This window comes from Malaclemys terrapin, chromosome 8 (genome assembly GCF_027887155.1).
Source record: "Malaclemys terrapin pileata isolate rMalTer1 chromosome 8, rMalTer1.hap1, whole genome shotgun sequence".
In the NCBI taxonomy this organism is placed as follows: domain Eukaryota; kingdom Metazoa; phylum Chordata; order Testudines; family Emydidae; genus Malaclemys; species Malaclemys terrapin.
In genome coordinates, this window is record NC_071512.1 from 46,435,290 (window position 1) to 46,460,528 (window position 25,239).

General features: G+C 45.3%; 1 protein-coding gene across 5 annotated transcripts in view; it reads right to left on the bottom strand.

Annotated features, from left to right (window-relative positions):
• The window catches only part of DNM3 (dynamin 3), a 318,627-nt gene that overhangs the window by 74,112 nt on the left and 219,276 nt on the right, over positions 1–25,239 (bottom strand). For all 5 annotated transcript variants that reach the window (XM_054037812.1, XM_054037811.1, XM_054037814.1 and 2 more), the window contains one exon: positions 17,509–17,620. In XM_054037812.1, the coding sequence (XP_053893787.1) occupies positions 17,509–17,620 (112 nt within the window). The remainder of the gene's footprint in view (positions 1–17,508; positions 17,621–25,239) is intronic.

Consider the following 25,239-nt stretch of genomic DNA (forward strand, 5'->3'; position numbering starts at 1 on the left):
TGGATTTTTTGGAGGTGGGGGTGGAGAGGGAGGAAGGGGTGGCGCTGGAGATAGAATGAGGACATCACTAACTATCTCTCAATGTTCTACCTACTCTGCACATGTGTGCATAAGGAAGTTGAGTCGAGTTTAGTTTTAACGTAAAGATGCATACGGAATTTTGTCTCTGTGTGTTGCATGAGATCCAGCTCATCTGCCTTATCCTATGTGATCTGTTCCTGGCTTTGGTCCAGCAAAACACTTCAGCACATTAAACTTTAAGTATGAGCAATCCCACAGACGTTAAGGATTATGCAAAAATAAAAAATAAAAACAAATTCCTAGAAGACTGTTGCTAATCCACCTCTTGAATAAGAAATAGGCTTCTATTATCTCCTAGAAACTTTTTGTTTTGCTCTTTGTTTCCAGTTCTGCAAGTCTTAGGCAGCAATGTTAAGGGCAGGTGGGATGACACTAAGCAATGAAGGATTATGAGCTGCTGGCAAATTTGCTGCATCCCTTAACGGCACTTCTGTCCCCTCAATGCTATCCTATCCCTTCTCCCCCCTCTCATCTGCCACCATTCCCTTTCCCCCATAACAGAATGGAAGGAGTCTTCTGCTGCCATAGGTGCTGGGAGCTGCAGGTTAATACGTCCTGCCTCACTGGAGCCGGTGTAATGCATTAGATTGCACCCTGAATGGCCTGTGGCAGAGAGAGGAAGGGTCTGGCAGAACACAGATCCTGAGGCAGGAGAACTAGCACTCAAACCTGGAGGTGGGCTTCGTGCACTGCGCTTTTGAAATTAACCTTTTTGTTAAGCGACCAGACCTCAAAAGGGGTAATGCTTCTGAGTCTACAATGAGCATGTAGCTCTTGCTTGCAGCGTGGGGAGGGGTGGGGGGGGTGGGAAGAGAGCACCAGCTAATAATCATCTCTAAGCTCCTAGGATCCACTGCACCTGCCTTCACGCGCAATGCCATATAGTATCAGCATACTGTTCCCACCCGAGATGCAACCTCCTGTTGCCTCCCAGAGTGCCCCCTCATTACAAGATGAGGGGTTGCCATTCTCCCATGTGTCCCCCCGGGGTCATCCCCAGACCATGTCCCTCTCAGTCCTGTCCCCCTCCATGGCACCCTATTCTGCCACATTTCCCCTGGTCTATTAGCCCCAATCGAAACTCTTCTCCCTCTGCATCATCTCAGCAGTTGAGGTGGCAGCACAGCCTACAGTCAGCACAAGGTAAATTCAGATTATAAATGTTGTAACATAGTATTGATAGTTTAAGTGTTAGCCATATAGACAACCCAGCTCTTCATCTCAACCCCCTCCCGTGCAACACGCCACCCTTCACCATTCCCCTGAAAATACTGGGAGACAAATCTCCCCAGCAAAGCCAACAAAACAGACCAAGCGTTGAGTTTCTCATAGACTCATAGACTTTAAGGTCAGAAGGGACCATTATGATCATCTGGTCTGACCCCCTGCATGATGCAGGCCGCAAGACCCTTCCCTGGACTCTGCCGTTGAAGTCCCCAATCCTGTGTTTTAGTGACTTCAATCGGCTGAGACCCTCCTGCTAGTGATCCCTGCCCCATGCTGCGGAGGAAGGCGAAAAACCTCCAGAGGCTCAGCCAATCTACCCTGGAGGAAAATTCCTTCCCGACCCCAAATATGGCGATCAGTAATACCCCGAGCATATAGGCAAGAGTCTCTAGCCTGACCCTTGTTGACCATTATGCTATTCATGTACCATTGCTTGGTCTTCCTTGGCTACTATGTTTTACCATTAAATCATTCCCTCCATAAACTTATCCAACTTAATCTTAAAACCAGACAGGTCCGTCGCCCCCACCGTTTCCCTCGGAAGGCCGTTCCAATATTTCACCCCTCTGACGGTCAGAAACCTTCGTCTAATTTCAAGCCTGAACTTCCCCACGGCCAGTTTATATCCATTCGTTCTCGTGTCCACATTAGTACTCAGCTGGAATAATTCCTCTCCCTCCCTTGTATTAACCCCTCTGATATATTTGAAGATAGCAATCATATCCCGCCTCAGCCTTCGCTTTGTCAGACTAAACAACCCAAGCTCCTCTAGTCTCTTTTCATACGACAGGTTTTCCATTCCTCTGATCATCTTAGTCGCCCTTCTCTGCACCCGTTCCAGTTTGAGTTCATCTTTTTTAAGTTTCTAAGCCTAGCCAGTTTGGAGACATGAGGAATCAAAAACTGGTAAGAAAAATTATGGAAGTGAAGGATGGGTAAATTCGCCAATCATAACATTAAAAATTCCTTTTCTGATCTTTCCCAAACTTCCCAGAAAAAACTCTACCCGAGGATGAGATGCAGCAGGCAACATTGCAGGGGAGCTCCTTGGTTTTTATTGGAAGCTAGTTTCAGCCTTTAGTACAGGGAGGCTACTGCTGCTCCATAATGTTCCTTCCAAAGGGTTAACATGCTACCCCCTTCCCCACAAAGAAGCAATCGTAACATGCTAACTTCTTTCTACTGCATGACAGTCTTCACTGCACTATATTCCAGTGTGTGAGAGATGCTGTATTCACTTACAGGATCAGTAAAAATGGTATAAAAAGTATTTAGAAATGTATTAAGTCTGGGAACTGCTAGATTATTAGTTTATCAGCTAGACATTAGCAAAACTTTCTTTTTATGTGCTGCTTAGTTTCACAAAACCTACCAGGCATATTTCAATTCTCCCTCTCCCACACCCTTCTGCTGCCGTCCAGCTGGAATACATCAAGGGTCTAGAAGCCAAGTCAAATGTTGACCCCACCCTCCTCCATCCATTTTAAGGCACCTTCAAAGCCAGTACACTGATCTAGTTCAGCTTAGCCAACAACGCCAGCAAATCTGTTATTTAAGACTTCAGTGCTGGATTTTTATAACTGCCCATTAATACAAGCTTTGATGTATGGTCAAAAAAATCCAGCTGTAATGATTTTCATCAGACTGTAGTAACTTTTCCTCAAAAGGGTCTTTATTTCTATACCTTCATAATCTTTATTCCCAACACCATTTTATTTCTATATAGTATCACTCTGAATTGCCTTATAAACCGGCCCTGAACAACACGAAACACTTCTCCTTCCCAAAAGCTGAAACAGAAGGGCGATTATAGTTCTAACAAATATAACTTTTTGCATCAGAGTTTGCAACACTATTTTGTTCAAAACAGCCTACATTTTAGGCTATAGTTACGTGAACCAGAACAGAAACATTTGTTTTTCTGACAAAACACTTTGGGAAGGGTAGAAAGGGAGTTTGTAACAGGACAAAGAACTTACTCTGTTGTTCCCCTTTGCAGGAAGCAGCATGGAAAAAAAGGAACACGATCCATTAGATACATGCATTTCAAATGCATGCAGTGTGCTGTGTGTAATTTGGGTGTCACACAAACCAAATGAGGAACTGAATCAAAGTGTATTCCCTAATTCCCGCTGGTGAGAAAGCTCGAAGGAAGGTATAAGAAATCCACGAAAGATTTGAAATGGTGAGTCAAGTTGTAAACTCACAGCAACAGATGGTAACTGCAAGTTTTCAAAATGTCCTTTGCTTCTTCTAAGCATAAATCAGGAGCAGTGCCACTGAAGTCAATGGTGTAAGTGACAGTGAAAAGAGACCCAAAATGATTTGGGGATGGGCCTGTAGCCAACTGGACTTTCTTGCACTGGTAAAATTGAACTTCTAGCATGCAAGGCAACCCACTAAACATGTCTGCTTGCCATTTCATGACAGCCATTCCCCACAACATGCCAGGGAATGGAAAGTTTCACCATCCAATTTAAAAAAAAAGAAGAAGAAGAAAAAAAAGCAAATATGGTATATGTAGGCTGGTAATACGAAAGGGGAGCAGGGAAAAGAGTAGGTGGTGCCGGGGAGGTAGAGTAAGCAGAACAAACTTACGATGAAAATCTGCGCTATTTTTTTTAATTATGAGTTTTGCCATGGGCTGGCATGAACAGTATATATTATATAGTGGGAAACTGGCCAAAATAAATCCTAGGCTACGGTTGAGAAATGCAGTCTGGAAAGGTTAGTCACAAAAAAAAAAAAAAAAAAAAAAAAATTTGTACAAAGTTGTAGTCATTTAAAAAAAAAAAAAAAAAGAGTGTTTGGATACGCCAACACAGAAAGCAGCAGTAAAGTCAGCTGGTAAACGGATCTCTCCTTTCAAAGTGAAACAGCAAGGCTGTGATTTATAGCCAACGAGCTGACTCACATGGGACAGGTTGAAAAAAATAAAAATACTGATTCATTGCTATCAGGGTGGCACTCAGAACCCCTGTCCTGATGAAAGCATATCCTGGGGCAGAGAGGGGACTTGGCAAGCTGAAAAAGAAGCCAGGGTTCCACAAAGCAATATCTGGTAATTATGTTGCGGTAAAAGATAGTGACCAATTGTGCATGCATAGGGGCACAGAGCAAACAGGAGAGAGAGAATCAGAAGGAAGAGGTGGGTTTGGAAGGCCAGGTTGATATTTGGACTAATTTTCAATGTATTAGGGACATTTGTTCACACACACACACACACACACACACACACACTCTCTCTCTCTCTCTCTCTCTCTCTCTCTCTCTCTCTCTCTCTAACTTAGTTTCCAGTACAGTACATAGCACAGACCAATAGGTAAGTTTTTCTTGGTATTTTTGACAGACAGGAACTGCTTGACCCAGCAGTCATCATGACCATTATCAACAGTGCAAATTTCAAGTGACTCTGCAAATCGACAGCTCTTAAAACTCAACAGACTTGCATTTACAGCACGGCTGCTGAATTTAGTGACAAAAAGGCTTTGCTCCTTTTTACTCTTCTCAGCACTGCAGACACAGCACAAGAAAGAGCGAGTGAGCTGGATTCCACATCAACTGGCTTGTACAGCAGGAGCAGAACTGTTGAGGAGAGAGCACAGCTTGACTTCAGATTCCAGGCTGACCGTGCACCACTGGCAGTTTGGGAAACCAGGCCTGATTCACCACTGCAATACTCCAACTTCGTGTCGCTATTATTCAACTTTTAATTTCTATGGGCCGATTTTTACCACAGGTGCCAAAGGCTTGGCGATTCAGCAACAGCTGTCACTTGCACATGCACAGGACTGAGAAGTCAGGCTGTAAAGGGACTGGGGCTGCTTGTTTGCATTTCTTGACCTTGGAACTGCCAAAGAGGAAGTGTTGAAATGAGTGCAAATTGCTGCCAGTTGCTAACAGTCACATGGACAAACAGAGGGCCCCTAAACCTTGAAAGGAGAATGAGTACAAGTTGATGTGAGCCTCCAAAGGCATTTCACATTTCCTGAGGAAGGTTTGAAAATGCTGAGAAAATTGTGCAGATGAGTTCTAGCATAACTCAAAACTTAGTTTCAGAGTGGTAGCCGTGTTAGTCTGTATCAGCAAAAAGAACGAGGAGTACTTGTGGCACCTTAGAGACTAACAAATTTATTTGGGCATAAGCTTTCGTTGGCTAAAACCCACTTCATTGGATGCATATAGTGGAAAATACAGTAGGAAAATGTTATACACAGAGAACATGACAAAATGGGTGCTGCCATACCAACTCTAACGAGACTAATCAATTAAGATGGGCTATTATCAGCAGAAGAAAAAAAAACTTTTGTAGTGATAATCAGGATGGTCCATTTCAAACTGTTGACAAGAAGGTGTGAGTAACAGTAGGGGTAAAATTAGCATGGGGAAATAGTTTTTACTTTGTGTAATGATCCATCCACTCCCGGTCTTTATTCAAGCCTAATTTAATGGTGTCCAGTTTGCAAATTAATTCCAGTTCTGCAGTTTCTCATTGGAGTCTGTTTTTGAAATTTTTGTTGGAGAATTGCAACTTTTAGGTCTGTAATTGAGTGACCAGGGAGGTTGAAGTGTTCTCCGACTAGTTTTTGAACGTTATAATTCTTGACATCTGATTTGTGTCCATTATTCTTTCACGTAGATGTCACGGCAAACCTGGTGGCTGAACTTTGTGACTTTGTCCTCACCCACAACTATTTCACATTTGGGGACAATGTATACCTTCAAGTCAGCGGCACTGCTATGAGTGTCCGCATGGCCCCACAGTATGCCAACATTTTTATGGCTGACTTAGAACAATGCTTCCTCAGCTCTCGTCCCCTAATGCCCCTATTCTACTTGTGCTACATTGATGACATCTTCATCATCTGGACTCTTGGAAAAGAAGCTGTTGAGGAATTCCATCATGATTTCAACAATTTCCATCCCACCATCAACCTCAGCCTGGACCAGTCCACACAAGAGATCCACTTCCTGGACACTACTGTGCTAAGAAGCGATGGTCACAAACACCATCCTATACTGGAAACCTACTGACCACTATACTTACCTATATGCCTCCAGCTTTCATCCAGACCACATCACACGATCCATTGTCTACAGCCAAGCTCTAAGATACAACCGCATTTGCTCCAATCCCTCAGACAGAGACAAACACCTACAAGATCTCTATCAAGCATTCTTAAAACTACAGTACTCCCCTGTTGAAGTGAAGAAACAAATTGACAGAGCCAGAAGAATACCCAGAAGTCACCTACTCCAGGACAGGCCCAACAAAGAACGTAACAGAACGCCACTAGCCGATGGCTTCGGCCCCCAACTAAAACCTCTCCAGCGCATCATCAAGGATCTACAACCTATCCTGAAGGACAATCCCTCACTCTCACAGATCTTGGGAGACAGGCTAGTCCTCGCTTACAGACAGCTCCCCCAACCTGAAGCAAATACTCACCAGCAATCACACAACAAAAACACTAACTCAGGAACCTATCCTTGCAACAAAACCCGTTGCCAACTCTGTCCACATATCTATTCAAGGGACACCATTATAGGACCTAATCACATCAGCCACACCATCAGAGGCTCGTTCACTTGCACATCTACCAATGTGGTATTTGCCATCATGTGCCAGCAATGCCCTTCTGCCATGTACATTGGCCAAACCGAACAGTCTCTACATAAAAGAATAAATGGACACAAATCAGATGTCAAGAATTATAACATTCAAAAACCAGTCGGAGAACACTTCAACTTCCCTGGTCACTCAATTACAGACCTAAAAGTCACAATTCTCCAACAAAAAAACTTCAAAAACAGACTCCAATGAGAAACTGCAGAACTGGAATTAATTTGCAAACTGGACACCATTAAATTAGGCTTGAATAAAGATTGGGAGCGAATGGATCATTACACAAAGTAAAAACTATTTCCTCATGCTAATTTTTCCCCTACTGTTACTCACACCTTTTTGTCAACTGTTTGAAATGGGCCATCCTGATTATCACTACAAAAGTTTTTTTTTCTTCTGCTGATAATAGCCCACCTTAATTGATTAGTTTCATTAGAGTCGGTATGGCAACACCCATTTTTTCATGTTCTCTGTGCATATACATCTTCCTACAGTATTTTCCACTGCATGCATCCGATGAAGTGGGTTTTAGCTCACAAAAGCTTATGCCCAAATAAATTTGTTAGTCTCTAAGGTGCCACAAGTACTCCTCGTTCTCAAAACTTAGTGAACTTCTCAGTACATGACGGGAGCTCTGTTCCTGTAAGACAGTTCTCTGCAGGGCAAGAGCAACACCTAACATCTGTTTCAGCAGAACTTGGTAATCTTCTACAAAAGGAATTTCACACAACAGAGAAAAACGTTAGTCCTTTGAGACAGTATTTATAAGAGCATGCACAATGCTCCGGTAGTGTAAAAATAATCCTCACTCCAGCTCACAGCAGAATCAGTTTTCAGTGGATTCCATTTTCCTCAGTTCATCCTCTTTCTCTGTCCCTCTGCAAGGCTTTAAAAAGTGATTATCACTCTGGTATCTAGGTGCTCTTTGGCCACAGATACGTTAATAAAAAGAACACTTCTCAGAATTTATTTTGACCGCAAAGCATTTCCCAAGGAGGCAAAAAAAATCTGACAACCCTACCATTTTGATTTGTTTAAAGGGAGGAAGATAAAAGACTAAGTTTACCACTAGAAACCAGAAGTGTTTTTAAGGGCTACACATAAAAATTAACTTACACAGACAGAGGCAAACAAAACCAGGTTCCAAAATATCCTTTATGAAAGGCACTAACAAGATGCATGTTCTCTTGACATTAACATGGATTTTTACGTATGCTCCCCAAAATGTGAATTAATGCACAATTTGTCTTTTCCACAAGAGCAGACTTGGGGCCCATGATTCTGTGTGTTGTGGGTTTAACTGCAAATATTTGGCTCATGGTAGAATTGTGTGCTTTTGGATCACACTCCCTACCTGCTCTGATAACCATGACAGTGTGAAGGCCAGAAGAGACAGTTTGGTAACCATTCCTTAAACCTATTTAATAATCAACTATTCTGCTTCCTTATAGGGCTTTTGGGGTTCTATTTTTACAGTTGGTTTAGTAGAGTAAAGCTGTATTACACATGAAATGGTGACGCCAAACACGTGAACGTAGCAGCAAATATTAACATTTATGTACTATAGATAGGTTTCCTGAAGGGCTCAGCCTTAGCTTAGCTACACTGCCACTGAAGTCAATGGTAAAGCTCCCAATGGCTTCAACAAGAGCAGAGTTAGGCCACTGCGGTGAACATCTGAAAATCCCTCCCACTTATCCATTCATCAATGGATACTTTAAATACATTAGAAAAGACCTGAAAGATCTCTACTACAGTATCTTATGTGTTTATCCTGTATGGAGCACAGGAAAAGATGTAGTCATTTGGTATGCTGGAAGGACACTTTACTAGCCAATCTGCTTGAAGTAATCTCTACCACTAAAAGAGACTACACCACAGATCCTTACCAGGGCTGCTTCATTGTACACCATTTAATATCTATTACCACCTCCTCAATGAATACCAGAGAACCGTGCCTGAAGACTGGTTAATTTTCAAAAGCACCGTAATTTTAATTAATTGTTGACATTTGTAACTCTAAGAGAAATTGTCAGAACTGACTGTAGGGTCAGCAGAGCTTTCCCAAAAGTGGGGGGCCAGGCCCCCCAACCCCTCTGTGGCTCCACCCTGCCCCTCCTCTTCCCCCCTGAGGCCCTGACCCCGGTCAAGATGGAAGTCAGACCAGGGCCGGGGAGCCCAGGCCCCTCCACCTGCCCAGGATGGTGGGGCCCAAGAGAAGCCCCTCCCCAGCCTGTGTCCCCGCCCCCCCCGCTCATGGTAGGTGGATGGTCTGCAGCTCCTCACAGTTGCCCACGCAGCTCTTACCTCGACCCGACTCCGGCTCCTGCCCTGGGTGAGGGCCTGGGAGGTGGGGATATGGGCCGAGGGCTGCTCTCAGGTCCCCCACCCCCGGGCAGCTGGAGGGTCCACAGCTCCTCACAGCTGCCTGGGCTCCCTGGCCAGGCTCCAGCTGCCAGCCTGGCTGAGGCCTTGGGGGAAATAGGAGAGGTAGAGGCAGGGCCCATGGTGAAAAGTGGACGGGCAGGCCCATCCACTTTCAATAGGTGAGGGGGCCCTGGCCCCCCTGGTTTCAGCACCCCTGACTCATGGTGAGTTTCATGTATGCCATGGTGCTGTAACCATGTCGGTCCCAGGATATTAGAGAGACAAGGTGGGTGAAATAATATCTTTTATTGAACCAACATTACTAAGTGGTATAAAAGTAACTACCAACCATTTGGAGACCATTCCTAAAAGGTTTCTGTCAAAAAAACTACTTTTATTGTAGAGAGCTTTGCATGTCAGTTATAGAATACCAAAAAGGATTTGAGAAGATCTCTAATGGGTATAACCTCTCAGGCAAGGCCTGTCTTTCTTGTGCCTCGATTAAGAGTATATTAGTATTCACATGAGGAAATGGAAGAATTAATAAGTGGGTGGATCTCTTCTATCCGATCTTTTGTACAGTGGCCACTTGTTAAGTGTCCATCAGGCCAAACCCGCTCATAAACTGATGGTCAACATTCAAAATAGTTCTGGATCATTGAAGAGCTGATATCTGAGTGTCTGGCTGTAGATAACAGATTCTTGGTGTGTTCGGAGTGACTACTGAATTTGTGAGGTGTGGTGATCTGTGGGTTTCTACCTACCTTCATATAGGGTGACCAGACAGCAAGTGTGAAAAATCGGGATGGGGGGGGGGGGGTAATAGGAGCCTATAGAAGAAAAAGACCCAAAAAATCAGTACTGTCCCTATAAAAATCAGGACATCTGGTCACCCTACCTTCATAGCTTCAGTAACCACCCCAAACACAGCAACAAATATATTATCTACAGCGAGGCATTCAGATATCACAGAATATGCTCCAAGGGGAAAGTCTGGGATAGATACCTCAAAACCGCCTTCCGCAAACAAGGACACTCCACCAGAGAAGTAGATCGCCTCATGGAACAGGCCACCCAAATACCCAGAAAGAACCTGCTTCAATACAGAAACAAAACCTGCTTTGACCGCACACCCCTAGTTCTCACCTACCATCCCACACTGGAACCTAAACGGGATATCATCAAACAGCTACAACCCATACTCGACGATGGGAACCCCATCCTGAAATATATTTTTCCTGAACCCCTTCTTCTGGCCTTCAAACAACTCCCCAACTTCTTCAAGCTCATCATCAGAAACAAGCTCCCCACAGACCAGGACACATCAACTCAAAGCAGCACCAGACCCTGCCAGAACAACAGGTGCAAAACCTGCAGACATATCTCCACTGCTACAATGATCACACACCCCAGAACACACCTTTCAAGATAGATGCCTACATACATCTATCACAACATGTAGTGTACCTAATTCCGTGCACTACATGCCCCTATAGTAACTATGGGGGCGAAACAAGACAATCACTATGCTCTTGAATGAACTTACACAGAAAAATGATAAAAGACAAAATCATTACATCATCTGGGGTGAACACTTGTCACAACACGATCACTCTATATCTGACCTATCCAGAGGTGAAAGTAAGCCGGTATGCCCCAGGCGGCAATTTAAAGGGCCTGGGGCTCCCAGCAGTGGCTGGAGCCCCAGGTCCTTTAAATTGCCGCCAGAGCCCCGCTGCTGGAGCCCTGGGGTAGCAGCAGGGTTCCGGGGGTTACTTCAAGGGCCGGGGCTCCCGCTGCCTCTACTGCCCTGGGCCCTTTAAATAGCTGCTGGAGCCCCGCCGCTACCCCAGGGCTCCGGGGGCTATTTAAAGGGCCGGGGCAATAGAAGCAGGGGAGTCCTGGGCCCTTTAAATAGCCGCCGGAGCCCTGCAGTAGCGGCGGGGCTCCGGGGGCTATTTAAAGGGCCCTGGGCTCCTGCTGCCTCTACGGCCCCGACCCTTTAAATAGCCGCCGGAGCCCCCGGCTGCCGCTGCTACCCCAGGGCTCCGGCAGGCTCCAGCGGCTATTTAAAGGGCCCGGGGCGGTAGCAGCGGCCAAGCCCTGGGCCCTTTAAACTGCTTCCAGAGCCCCCGGCTGCCGCTGCTACCCCAGCAGGGGAGGGGGAGGGCACTTACCAGTACAGGGTTGGCCAGGGCTGGCTCTGACCCCCCCACATCCCCGCCCCTTCCGCCCGAGGCCCCACCCCTTCCAGGGGGCACAGCCGGCCTCAACCCAGCCCTGTACCGGTAAGTCCCTATTTCTACTTTCACCCCTGGACTTATCAGTCCTCATCCACAAAGGAAACCTGCACAACACTTTCAAAAGACAAGGCTGGGAACTTAAATTCATAAGTTTGATAGACACTAAAACTCATGGTCTTAATAAAGACACTGGATTTATGGCTTTTTAAAACAACCTGTAACCCATTTACAACCCCCCCCCCCCGCCCCCGAACTGCTTCTTCCCCCTTTCCTCCCAATGACTGGACGGGTGTTAATGGGCCACTTCATCTTGAATGGTCCCTTGTTAACTACTTATGCTAAACAATCTTTTTCATCTTGTATTTAGCTGTGACACTCTGAGTAAGTTTCCCAGACCTGAAGATCTCTGTGTGGCTTGAAAGCTTGTCTCCCTCACCAACAGAAGTTGATCCAATAAAATATATTACCTGACGCACTTTGTAAGTTTTATGACATTTCTGAAACTTTTCTTCTAGTCAGTCTTGACAATTACAAATTTGAATTTGCATCAGCACTTCAATAATCCTTAACTATTTTGAATATTGACCATCAGTTTGTGAGTGGTTTTGGCCTGATGGACACTTAAGATGAGATACTACGCTAGAAGAGATCCGCCCACTTATTAATTCTTCCATTTCCGACCTCATGTGAATACTAATCTACTGTTGATCGAGGCACAAAGAAAGACAAGCCTTGCCTCAGAGGTTATACTCATAAGGGATCTTTTCCAATTCTCTCTAACTGACATGCAAAGCTCTCTACCAAATAAGAGTAATCTGATTGGAGCTGACTGAGATATCTGAGCCATTAGTGATTATCTTCAAAAGTCACGGAAGATGGGAGAGATTCCAGAGGACTGGAAAAGGGCGAATATAGTGCCAATCTATAAAAAGAGAAATAAGGACAACCCAGGGAATTACAGACCAGTCAACTTAACTTCACTAGCCTGGAAAGATAATGGAGCAAATACTTAAGCAATCAATTAGCAAACATCTAGAAGATAATAAGGTGATAAGTAACAGTCAGCATGGATTTGTCAAAAACAAATCGTGTCAAACCAACCTGACGGCTTTCTTTGACAGGGTAACAAGCCTTGTGGATAGTGGGGAAGCGGTAGACGTGGTATATCTTGACTTTAGTAAAGCTTTTAATACTGTCCCACATGACCTTCTCATAAACAAACTAGGGAAATGCAACCTAGATGGTGCTACTATAAGGTGGGTGCAAAACTGGTTGGACAACTGTTCCCAGAGAGTAGTTATCAGTGATTCAGAGTCATACTGGAAGGGCATAACGAGTGGGCTCCCGCAGGGATCAGTACTGGGTCAGGTTCTTTTCAATATCTTCATCAATGATTTAGATAATGGCATAGAGAGTATACTTATAAAGTTTGCGGACCATACCATGCTGGGAGGGGTTGCAAGTGCTTTGGAGGATACGATTAAAATTCAAAATGATCTGGACAAACTGCAGAAACGGTCTGAAGTAAATAGGATGAAATTCAATAAGGATAAATGCAAAGTACTCCATTTAGGAAGGAACAACCAGTTGTACACATACAAAATGGGAAATGATTGCCTAGGAAGGAGTACTGCGGAAAGGGATCTGGGGGTCATAGTGGACCACAAGCTAAATATGCGTCAACAGTGTAACACTGTTGCAAAAAAAGCAAACATCATTCTCGGATGTGTTAGCAGGAGTGTTGTAAGCAAGACACAAGAAGTAATTCCTCCGCTCTACTCCGCGCTGATTAGACCTCAACTGAAGTATTGTGTCCAGTTCTGGACACCACATATCAGGAAGAATGTGGACAAAGTGGAGAAAGTCCAGAGAAGAGCAACAAAAATGATTAAAGGTCTAGAAAACATGACCTATGAGGGAAGATTGAAAAAAATGGGTTTGTTTAGTCTGGAAAAGAGAAGACTGAGAGGGGACATGATAACAGTTTTCAAGTATGTAAAAGGTTGTTACAAGGAGGAGAAGAAAAATTGTTTTTCTTAATCTCTGAGGCTAGGACAAGAAGCAATGAGTTTAAACTGCAGCAAGGGAGGTTTAGGTTGGATATTAGGAAAAACTTCATTGGAGATTTTTAAGAGCAGGTTAGACAAACACCTGTCAGGGATGGTCTAGATCAGGGGCGCAGGGCCGGTTTTAGGCCGATTCCCCTGAATGGGGCCCCGCGCCTAGAGGGCCCCGCGCAGCTGTCCATCCGGCCCACGGCCCACTTACCCCTCCTCCCCTGAACGCTCCACCCACCTTCTCCTCCCCGCGAATCAGATGTTCGCAGGAAGCCTGAAACAAGCAGCAGGCAGGAGGTAAGCAGGGGGGTGAAGGAGAGTTCCAGGGGGGCTCAGTGCGGCCCAGGTCGAGCACGCGGCTCCCTCCGGTCTGGCCCCAGCCGAACACACCCAGCCCGGTCCCGGCCAAGTGGCTCTGGCCCGGCCTGGCCCCGCGGCGCCGGTCTCGGTCCCGGCTGAGCGGCTCCGGCCTGGCTCGGGCCCCGCGGTGCCGGCCCCAGCCAAGTGGCGCCGGCCCGGCCCGAGAGGCTCCGGCCCGGCCCCGCGGCCCCAGGCCCGGCCCCGGCCCGGACGTGGACCTGGCCGAGCGGCTCTGGCCCAGCTCAGCTCGGGCCCTGCGGCGCCGGCGCGGACTGAGAGGCTCCGGCCTGGCCCTGGCCCAGCGGCTCCAGCCCAGGCCCAGACCGAGCGGACCCGGCCCAGACCCGGACCCAGGCCCGGGCCGAGCGGACCCGGCCCAGGCCCAGGCCCAGGCCCAGACCCAGCCGAGCAGCTCCAGGCAGCACGGTTAGGGGGCAGGGAGCAGGTGTTGGAAGAGGACAGGGGAGTTCGGAGGGTTGTGGGGGGATGGATAGGGGTTGGGGCGGTCAGAGGGCAGGGAACAGGGGGATTGAATGGGAGCAAGGGTCCTGGGGGGGCAGTCAGGAAGGAGCAGGGGTTGGGTTGGGCGGTGGGGGGGCAGTCAGGGGCAGGGGTTCCAGGGGCAGTCGGGGACAGAGAGAAGGGGTGGTTGGATGGGGCAGGGGTCCCAGTGGGCCATCAGGAATGAGAGGAAGGGTTGGATGGGGTGGCAGGGGACAGGGAAGGGGGATGGATGGGGCAGGGGTCCCGGGGTGTGTGTCAATAACTTTAGGTAGGCTTAGCATGCATCCACATACATTACGCAATGTATGTAATATATAATTTTATTATTTATATAGTTATGGAAAGTAAATAATACATGGAAGAAATGAAAGGTTTTTTTACGTGTTTTTTTTTTTAAGTAATCCCTGTTGGGGCCCCGCCGAAAATGTTCGAATTGGGCCCCGCACTTCCTAAAGCCGGCCCTGCAGGGGCGGGCAAACTTTTGGCCTGAGGGCCACATCGGGTTTCTGAAATTGTATGGAGGGCCTCCCCAAACAGCCAGACATGGCCTGGCCCCCGCCTCCTATCCAACCCCCCCTGCTTCTCACCCCCTGACGGCCCCCCGGGGACTCCAACCCCATCCAACTCCCCTGTTCCCTGATGGCCCCCCCGGGACCTTTGCCCCATCCACCCCTCCCTGTCCCCTGACTGCTCCTGGAACCCCTGCTCCTGACTGCCACTGATCCAACGCCTCCTCTCATTCCTGACTGCACCCCCGGGACCCCTACCCCATCCAACCCCCCTGTTCCCCGCCCTCTAACCATCCCGCCCCCTATCCACACCCCGCCTCCTGACCACCACCCTGAACTCCCCTGTCCTCTATCCAACCCCCCCTACTCTCTGCCCCCTTACCACGCTGTCTGGAGCACCAGTGGCTGGCGGCGCTACAGCCGCACCACCCAGAGCACCAGGACAGGCAGCTGCGCCACCCAGCTGGAGCCAGCCACGCCACCGCGCAGCACAGAGCACCGGGTCAGGCCGCGGCTCTGCAAGAGCCTTGCTGGCCAGAGCATTGTGCTGGCGGTGCGGCGAGCTGAGACTGCGGGGGAGGGGGCAGGGGGCCAGCCTCCCGGGTCAGGAGCTCAGGGGCCGGGCAGGAGGGTCCCGCGGGCTGGATGTGGCCCACGGGCCATAGTTTGCCTACCTCTATTCTAGAATGAAGTATGAATAATACGATACAACAACATGCTAACTATTTTGATACCATTATAAAAGGCGTGGAAGGAGGAAATGCAGCCGATGTAATATCTGGATTCTTGTAATGAATTTGGTAGCATCTCACAAAATAGTACTTGCAAAGTTAATTCTGATTGGCTTCAATATGAGTTGTGTTGTGCGGACACACGACTGAAGGATCATGAAAAAGGAAACAATAAATGGCAATGTATTAGCTGGTTGCCAGGTATCCAGTGAGCTGCCCCTGGATTGGTATTTGACCCATTTTTATACCATTACTTATTCCTGAAATAATTTGTCTAAAATCTTCCATAAAAACCCAGCTATTGTGGGAGAAGTGTGGAAAGGTAATGAACTCAGAGCCATTGGGTCGGTGGTGCTGGAGTGGCAGCTTGGTATGAGGCAAGAAAACTACGGGCTGCATGCATATGTGAGCAACAACAAATAGCAGGCGGATCAGAATTGGGAACGTCAGATGGAGTGGGTGGCTAGTGAAAGCAGGGGCGGTGATACATAGAGGGAAATGAAGATGATGTTATAAGAAGCCAGAGCAGTAGACAGTAGTACTTGTGGAAGAGGAGGAGGAGGCGAGCTGGGGAGAAGAGCAAATTACTTCAAAATGCGCGCACCACCAGCCAGACTGATGTGCAAGCTCTTTGATGGGAGATCAATCCATTCACACCACTACAGTGATGTACCAGAGTGAAACAGTTAATGAAGGAAAGGTAAACTACACATTAGGGGGCAATTTTCAAAGGCACAACGGCAGTTAAGTCTCCTAAGTCCTACTGAAAGTCTATTTGCGCCTTTAGAAATCTCCCCCTAGATCTACAGAGGATATTCAATTGGAAGGTGCTACAAATACCAGTGAAGACAGAAAAATAATACCCAAGAGTTTTTCCACAAGCTCAAACTGCCCAAGTGTCAAATCCTCCCATTGACCCAGTCCCCTGGGAGTTCCATCATGAAGAGGGGAATGTAATTTTTGACATATTTACAGTAATTGCAAAGGCTTCTTCTGATGGAAACTTATTTAGAAAATGGAATATCCATAGGTCTAACGTAGGCCCTTAATCATCACTGGCACCCTGTCCTGGGATTCTGCCCTGGCACTGGAATCCATGCTAGTGTGGCCCTTAGCTACATTGAAACCAGAAGCTCAGACAGACTTAAGTAATGAGGTCACTTTGGAAATCGGACCAAAACCTCTTGCGCTATGTATAAATAACAACATGACACAGACTGACAAAGGCCTTAAAAATATGAAAGGGCAGTCTGGCAAAATAATTTCCTGGCTTTCTGTATAGTATGTCCAACTGTTACAGTTATTTTTTTTCCCTACTCAGTTTTCTTCATATTTCACTTAATTGGGTAAACATGTATTTGGAGAGGCAGTAAAGCAGTAAAAGAAATTTGCATAACAAACTGGAATACCTCCTTCAGTTCTAGAATTTGGAGTCTGCAGGAAGATATTAGCGTTCTGCAAAATATCTGTCACCTTCAAAGACAGGAATAGATACTGTGAGGTGGAAGAAAAACCCTAAAAGGTGTCAGTATTTTTATTATTTGGACTTGAAGGATTGATTTAATTAACAAAAATTATTTCCCTATTGGCCGGAGGGCTTGTTATATATTAACCCAGAATGTAATGTTACTGCTGAGTTGTGAACCATTAAAAACAGCCATAGGTGTCAGCTTAAGTACAGCAAAGCAAAACACATAAGCTCTCAGGACATCTGCAGACAGAGCTTAAAAAAACTCTTCCCAGCATTTTTTCTGACTCTTAATCAGGGCAGCTACTGAAAAACTAGTGATGTGTTTAACTTACTGAGGATTTATCAGGATAGACACCAGCTCGCAGTAGGGATGCCTTCCAGCTATCCATCTCCTCCTGGGCATCACAGGCCAGCTCAAGGAAGCGATAATCCTTGTAAACATTCCTAGAACATAGAACATTACACTGTAAAATTTGAACTTTGCTACTCTGCATCACGTACACAGCATTTCAAATACAAAATCCTTCAGGATCTATAATTATTTGATAGCTTTTTGAAAGGGGAGACAAGTGACGGTCTGATAAGGACCTAAAAATGTTAATTTAAAATAATAATGGTCTGGATGCACTGTAGTTTCAGAAGCTTTAGATCTATTTTAAAAATCAGGCTTTCCACACTATTAATAAACACTAGAACACATTTAGAGGCAAAATGCTGCTGGAACATAGAGGACAAAGACAGTTGTGGAAGAACTGCCAACAAAGTTGTATAGTCTCTGACTGGCAGCTGCTGTAGCCAATGAAAATCAAGATTAGTAATGAGTTTATTTTCCCCATAGTAAATATCTCCAGTACAATACTAGTTCAGTTTCAGCTTCCGAACATCTTCAATAAAAGGAAAAATATTTAAAAGTGACTGAGTTCTCAAACACAAAAGGATTCCATAACCATAAAAATACCTCAGACACACACATCATCTACTGCAGGGGTTCTCAACCTTTTTCTTTCTGAGCTCCCCCCTCCTCCCCAACATGCTATAAAAACTCCACGGCCCACCTGTACCACAACAACTGCTTTTCTGCATATAAAAGTCGGGGCCAGCATTAGGGGGTAACAAGCAGGGCAATTGCTCAGGGCCCCACACCACAGGGTGGTGCTAAGTTGCTCAGGCTTCGGCTTCAGCCCCAGGTGGTGGGGCTTGAGGTCATGAGCTGCAGTCCCGCATGGCGGGGCTTTGGCATTCTGCTCTGGGCCCCAGCGAGTCTAATGCTGGCCATGCTTGGTGGACCCCCTGAAACCTGCTTTCGACACCCCAGGGGACCCCAGATCCCTGGTTGAGAACCAGCGACCTACTGTATGCAATTAATTTAATAACAAGGTGGATTAATTGTGTTTAGGGAGTAGCTTAATGGAAGAAAAGAGAAAAGAAAAAATACATGATCCGCAAGGCGGTTGTACTTATACGTTCTCCATTAAATAGAACAGGATTTTTCCTTTATGGTTTAACCATGAATTATTACCTAATTCAATGTCTATACACAGACTAGATTGCTGTAAATTGGTCAGCCAACTGTCTTTTCAGGAAAGGCTACAAGCTTAGCTGAGCTAAATTGCGAAACCACATGTTGCTAGATCTTAATAGAGATGCAAGAATCCATTTTTAATTGCAACAAGACTGTTTTCCCTAGCACTAATGGAGCAATTTTTGGGGGGATGAAAAAGATCACTAACTCACACAGCAATAATTAGAGGTCCAAAGGCATTTTATATTAGAAGCACTCTCTCTAGCAATATATGTTACCATATTTTGAGAGAATTTTTTAGACAAACTGTGCAACCAGAAAATTATATCCAGTATTACTACTAGTTAGTCCATTTCTCTAGCATTCCAGGGACTTTGGGACTTTCACCTTTTACATATCTGGAGTACAATAGGTTTGTTATACTTCACCTTTGCCGGAGATTTTCCCTCCCCTATTAATGACAATATCATCTGAAAGACAACTAACTCCTAAGCCTGTTTTTCAGATGGTGTATTGGGAAATAGATGGGTATAAAACCTGGACATTTAGCAATAAACTACCATTTCTGTACTATCATGGGTAGTGATTTGTGTTATGCTACATTGAAGTGAAACATGCCCATATCAGCATATAGGCATACATGGCATTATTAGTGAGTTTATATATTTAATTAAAACTGCAAAAGATGATGGGTACAATCTGACTTGACTTATTTGAGATTTAAAATGGATTATTTCTTTTTCCTCTAAATATATTACACACACGAGTAGCTAAGAAATCTGGGTTATCTTAGACAGGGAGCAGAGATATCTGAATCTTATTTCATCTACACCATTTGGGAATTTGGAATCAATATGTGTAAAGTAAAGTAAATTAAAGGATATGGTGACAAGGGACAGAGAGGCTAAACAAGGCAGCTGGATAGAACTTGCTGATTTGCTGCCTGGAAACTTTTTGGTTTTAACTGTTTTAGGTAAATTAATTAGGTTGCCACAGTTATGGAAAAAAGATCAGCTAAAATGTGAGGCGGCACAAAATAAAAGCTATAAAAAAAAATAATAATAGAGATATCCTATCTCCTAGAACTGGAAGGGACCTTGAAAGGTCATCGAGTCCAGCCCCCTGCCTTCATTAGCAGGACCAAGTACTGATTTTGCCCCAGATCCCTAAGTGGCCCCCTCAAGGATTGAACTCACAACCCTGGGTTTAGCAGGCCAATGCTCAAACCACTGAGCTATCCCTCCCCCCGGGGATGAAGACTGATGGATTCCCAGACCAGAAGGGACCTTTGTGTTCATCTAGTCTGACCTCCTGTATAACCTAGGCGATACAACTTCCCCAAAGTAATTCCCACAGCCTTTTAGAAAAACTTCTAATCTTGATTTTAAAATGGTCAGTGATAGAATCCACTACGACTCTTGGTAAATTGTCCCAATGGCTAATTACTCTCACCATTAAAAATTTACACTCTATTTACTGTCGGGATTTGTCTAGCTTCGACTTCCAGCCATTGGATCACGTTAGACCTTTCTCTACCAGATTGAAGAGCCCATTATTAAACATTTATTTTCCATGTAGATACTTATAGACTGTGATCAAGTCACCCATTAACCTTCTTTTTGTTAAGCTTAATAGATAGGGCTCTTTGAGTCTAATGCTATAAGGCAGGTTTTCTAACCCTTTAATCATTCTCGTGGCTCTTCTCTGAACTCTTTCCAATTCATCTACATCTTTCTTGAACTGTGGGCACCAGAACTGGACACAATATTCCACAAGATGGCAAGAATCAAAATATATTTCACTGCAACAGCAAAAAAACAAAACAAAAACCTAAATAAATAAAAATTTAAAAAAAAATCATACCACTAGCTAGTCAAAAATCTTTTTCAGGGCTAGAATGCCAGAGTGTTGTGTACCTGCAATGAAAATTATTACTTTCAACATCAAATTTCACTGTATTTTAAGCAATGAATGAGAAGGGAGTGTGGGCTACTGGCTACAGCAGGAGACTGGGTCAGGACTCCTGGATTCTAGTCCAGGTGTGCTAATGACTGTCTGTGCATCCTACGGCCACGACTAAGTTATTGTACACCTCTGTCCATCCCAGGTACTTATATTACTGAGGGCTTCACAATCTTTAATTTATTTATTTATCCTCACACCATCCATGAGGTAGGGAAGTACTATTATCCCCATTTTACAGATGGGGAACTGAGGCACAAAGAGACTATCTCACCCAAGGTCACACATCAAGTTGGGGGGGGGCGGGGCAGGGAACTGAACCCAGGTCTCAAGGCCCATTTTAGCACACTCACCACTGGACTCTTCTAACCCTGTTCCTCAAACAGGGAAATGAGCAGCGTTGTCCAAAACCAAGGCAAAAATAACCTCTAAAGAACATCTCATGTTTTTCTGTAAGTAACAGAATCTTACAAAAAGAAACATGTTTTACATGAGCAGGTCCTCAAGGAAATCATTTTGAAGCACTTGGAGGAGAGGAAGGTGATCAGGAACAATCAATGTGGATTCACTAAGGGCAAGTCATGCCTGACCAACCTGATTGCCTTCTATGGTGAGATAGCTGGCTCTGTGGATATGGGGAAAAGCAGTGGACGTGATATATCTTGATTTTAGCAAAGCTTTTGATACGGTCTCCCACAGTATTCTTGCCAGCAAGTTAAAAAAAAGTATGGATTGGATGAATGGACCATAAGGTGGATAGAAAGCTGGCTAGATTGTTGGGCTTAATGGGTAATGATCAATGACTCAATATCTAGCGGGGTCGGTCCCGGGGCTGGTTTTGTTCAACATCTTTATTAATGACCTGGATAATGGGATGGATTACACCCTCAGCAAGTTCGCAGATGACCCTAAGCTGGGGAGAGATGTAGATACGCTGGAGGGTAGGGATAAGGGTCCAGAGTGACCTAGACAAATTCGAAGATTGGGCCAAAAGAAATCTGATGAGCTTCAACAAGGACAAGTGCAGAGTCCTGCACTTAGGATGGAAGAATCCCATGCACTGCTACAGGCTGGGGACTGACTGGCTAAGCAGTAGTTCTGCAGAAAAGGACCTGGGGATTACAGTGGATGAGAAGCTGGATATGAGTCAGCAGTGTGCGCTTGTTGCCAAGAAGACTAACGGCATATTGGGCTGCATTAGTAGGAGCACTGCCAGCAGATCGAGGGAAGTGATTATTCCCCTCTATTCGGCACTGGTGAGGCCACATCTGGAGTACTGCGTCCAGTTTTGAGCCCCCCCCCACTACAGAAAGGATGTGGACAAATTGGAGTCCAGCAGAGGGCAACAAAAATGATTAGAGGGCTGAGACACATGACTTAAGAGGAAAGGCTGAGGGAACTGGGCTTGTTTAGTCTGCAGAAGAGAAGAGTAAGGGTGGATTTGATAGCAGCCTTCAACTACCTGAAGGGGGCTAGGGGTTCCAAAAAGGATGGAGCTCGGCTGTTCTCAGTGGTGGCAGATGACAGAACAAGAAGCAATGGTCTCAAATTGCAGTGGGGGAGGTCTAGGTTGGATATTAGGAAACATTATTTCACTAGGAGGGTGATGAAGTACTGGAATGAGTTACTTAGGGAGGTGGTGGAATCTCCATCCTTAGAGGTATTTAAGGCCTGTCTTGACAAAGCCCTGGCTGGGATGATTTAGTTGGTATTGGTCCTGCTTTGAGCAGAGGGTTGGACTAGATGACCTCTTGAGGTCTCTTCCAACCCTAATCTTGTATGATTCTATGATTCTTCTATGATTCTACTCATTAAGGATCTACTGATGTCTCATGGAAAACTGAATTTTTTTTTTAAAACAATTGAAATTTTCTTTTTTTTCTTCCGCCTTTTAGAATTACTAAAAATATTTGCACAGGAACAGGATATTCTTTAAGCATCATCTGTTTATTTCACATAGGTTGCAATAATCTTGGGATATCACTATCATCTCAATAGCAACTAACTGATGTCATAAACTCAAGTTAAATGACATCAGACAGGGGAGTATGAAGCAGGAGTAGGTGAACTTCTAAGCAACACAAATTTTGTTTATATGCAAACATTTATAGCTGTGAAGAACATGGAAAGAGAAATACAGAAAATACACATGGAACTGCCAATGAGTAGTAGTTTTTCTAGGTTTTCCATGATCAATTATTTAAATATTTGAAAATTCTTCAAATACTAACACAGGAAAACTGCATGTAAAACCACACATCTACATACCCCACTATTGTTTACACTATTTCCTCTTGTAAAGTATCATAATTTTAAATGTAATATCCTACATATTTAACAAAGACAGAAATGTTTCCATAATCACATTACTGAAAATTAAACTAATACAAATATTTAATATGAAGGAGACAAAAATTAATATTTTCTATGTACAAACTGTAATATACCTTATACACAGAGTTGTATTCCTGTACATTACAACATAATTTGATGTTTTGAGATTAACTACATTGAATAGAGAAGTCATTTCTACTTCCAGGAAAAGTTATCAAACATATTTTTCTCTCTCTCTCTCTTTCCCCCCCTCTAATCACACATTACTGGGAAGATGATATGCTGAAACTTCTGCTTAATGGACAACAACATGCAACTTGCTTATTTTACTGTTATCTCTCAGCTATTAATCATTCTTGTGAACTCCCAGCTATTTGATTGTTTCCCCCATACGTTACCTACAGTTGCCTAAACTGTGAATTCTTTGTCTTATGCATTTCTACAATGCCTAGCAAAAACGGAGCTCTTAGTGTCCCTAGGCACTACTGCCATATCAAATATAAATATTAATATATACTGCAAAACAAATTATCATACAATTAAAAGTGACTGGACATTTACTCTAGTGACCTATCAACTCCTTTTCCTGAGATTGTAAATCCACTGACCCAGCTACTATCTGGGTCATCCCCTTCATGGCAGGGTCTGAAGGCAACTAGAGATATCCATTATGCAGGACTGCCTGAAATGCCCCACCCACTAGCTCATGCACCAGGTAGAGCTCTCATATAAAGCACTTTGCTTGCAACTAACAATGCTAACACTGTAGTAAAACTATGTATAACAGAATTAATTTTATTTCTTGCCCTACATAGCAAAACAAAACCAAGTCAAAACGTAGAGGTGTGTAGAGATAGGCAATACAACTACAGATATGGAACAACTACTTTACCTTGTAATTCTGCCTTTCCAAAGAGGATATAATTTTTTTTATTAAAGTGAATGTTTAAAATTAAATATACACAAGTTAAGAGGGAAGGTACTGTATATCTGGGGTTAGGCTTGGGTTATGAGGGATTACAGGTGACCGGGTGCAAGGGTGAAGAGATACATACATATCACATAACCGACATAGACCCAGATTGAGGTGCAAGAGTTTTTCAAGTATCAGTGGATAAGTGGGCTTGGGTACGCCACCTGTGGAATGTATAAGGAGTCCAAGTCAGCATTGGCGTAGCGAATGAGTACATGGGTGGGGTGCATCCCTTGGTTCGTCAGGGAAGGAAATGGGTTATTTCCCTGGTCAGTGGTCTCAGTTACTCAGTGTGGTATTGGCGGTGTCTTGTGATGTGTTCTGTATAAATGTCTCTGGACCACCTGATGGTGTTAGACACCATGAGCTGTCTCATGAGCCGGGTGTAGCGTCGACCGACTCCGCATGCTCTCAGAACCGGCTCGTTGTGGGGGTCCCACGAGCCCAGGGCTCCCACGATCAGGGCGAGTATCTGGACCTCGTAGCCCTGAGTTCTCAGGGTCTCGGCCAGCGGGGTGTACTTCGACTCCTTCTGTGCTCGGGCCTCGTGGAAGGCCAGTGACCTGTTTTCAAAAGGCACTGTGACGTCTACCAGGAGGACCTTCTTTTCTGCGTCCGTTACGACGATGTTGGGTCGCAGTCAGCTGTCTGTCCCGGGGATGGCGGAGTTGAGGGTGATCTTCCCCAGGGACGGCAGGATGGTTTTCACCAGCCGGTTCTGGATGGCATTGTGGCGGTGCCACCAGGCTCCGGAGTGCTGCTTGCATCCACACAGGACGTGCGGCAGGGTTTCATTTGTGTAGCTGCACTTTCTGCAGCACTGGTCCCAATTGCTGTGGTGGATGGCTCTGTTGAGCTGAATGCAGTTGAGTCGTGCCCTGTGGATGAACTGCCAGTCAGCAAGCCTGGTGAAGGTGCTCCCGCGGAGGAAGTGGTTACTGGCGTCCCACTTGCTGGACACCTCGAACACCTTGCCCTGGTGTGGCTTCCGCTTGAGGTTCTTGGCATAGTGGCAGTGGATGGCATCTTTCAGGGACCTTTCCAGCATAGCTCTGGCGGTCGGGGTGACGATGGTGTGGTACTTTATGCGTGGCACCAGTATTCTCAGCTCCCGGCGCTCCTTGCACCACTTCCAGCAGCAGCCTATCCTCTTACCCAGGCGTCTCAAGGCATTGCGGGTGCGGGACCAGAGAGAGGACAGGTCTCCCCCCTCTCTCCCGAACTCAGCCTCCAGGGAGCCGCTGAGGTAAGTGGCAACGTCCTGCTTGGAGG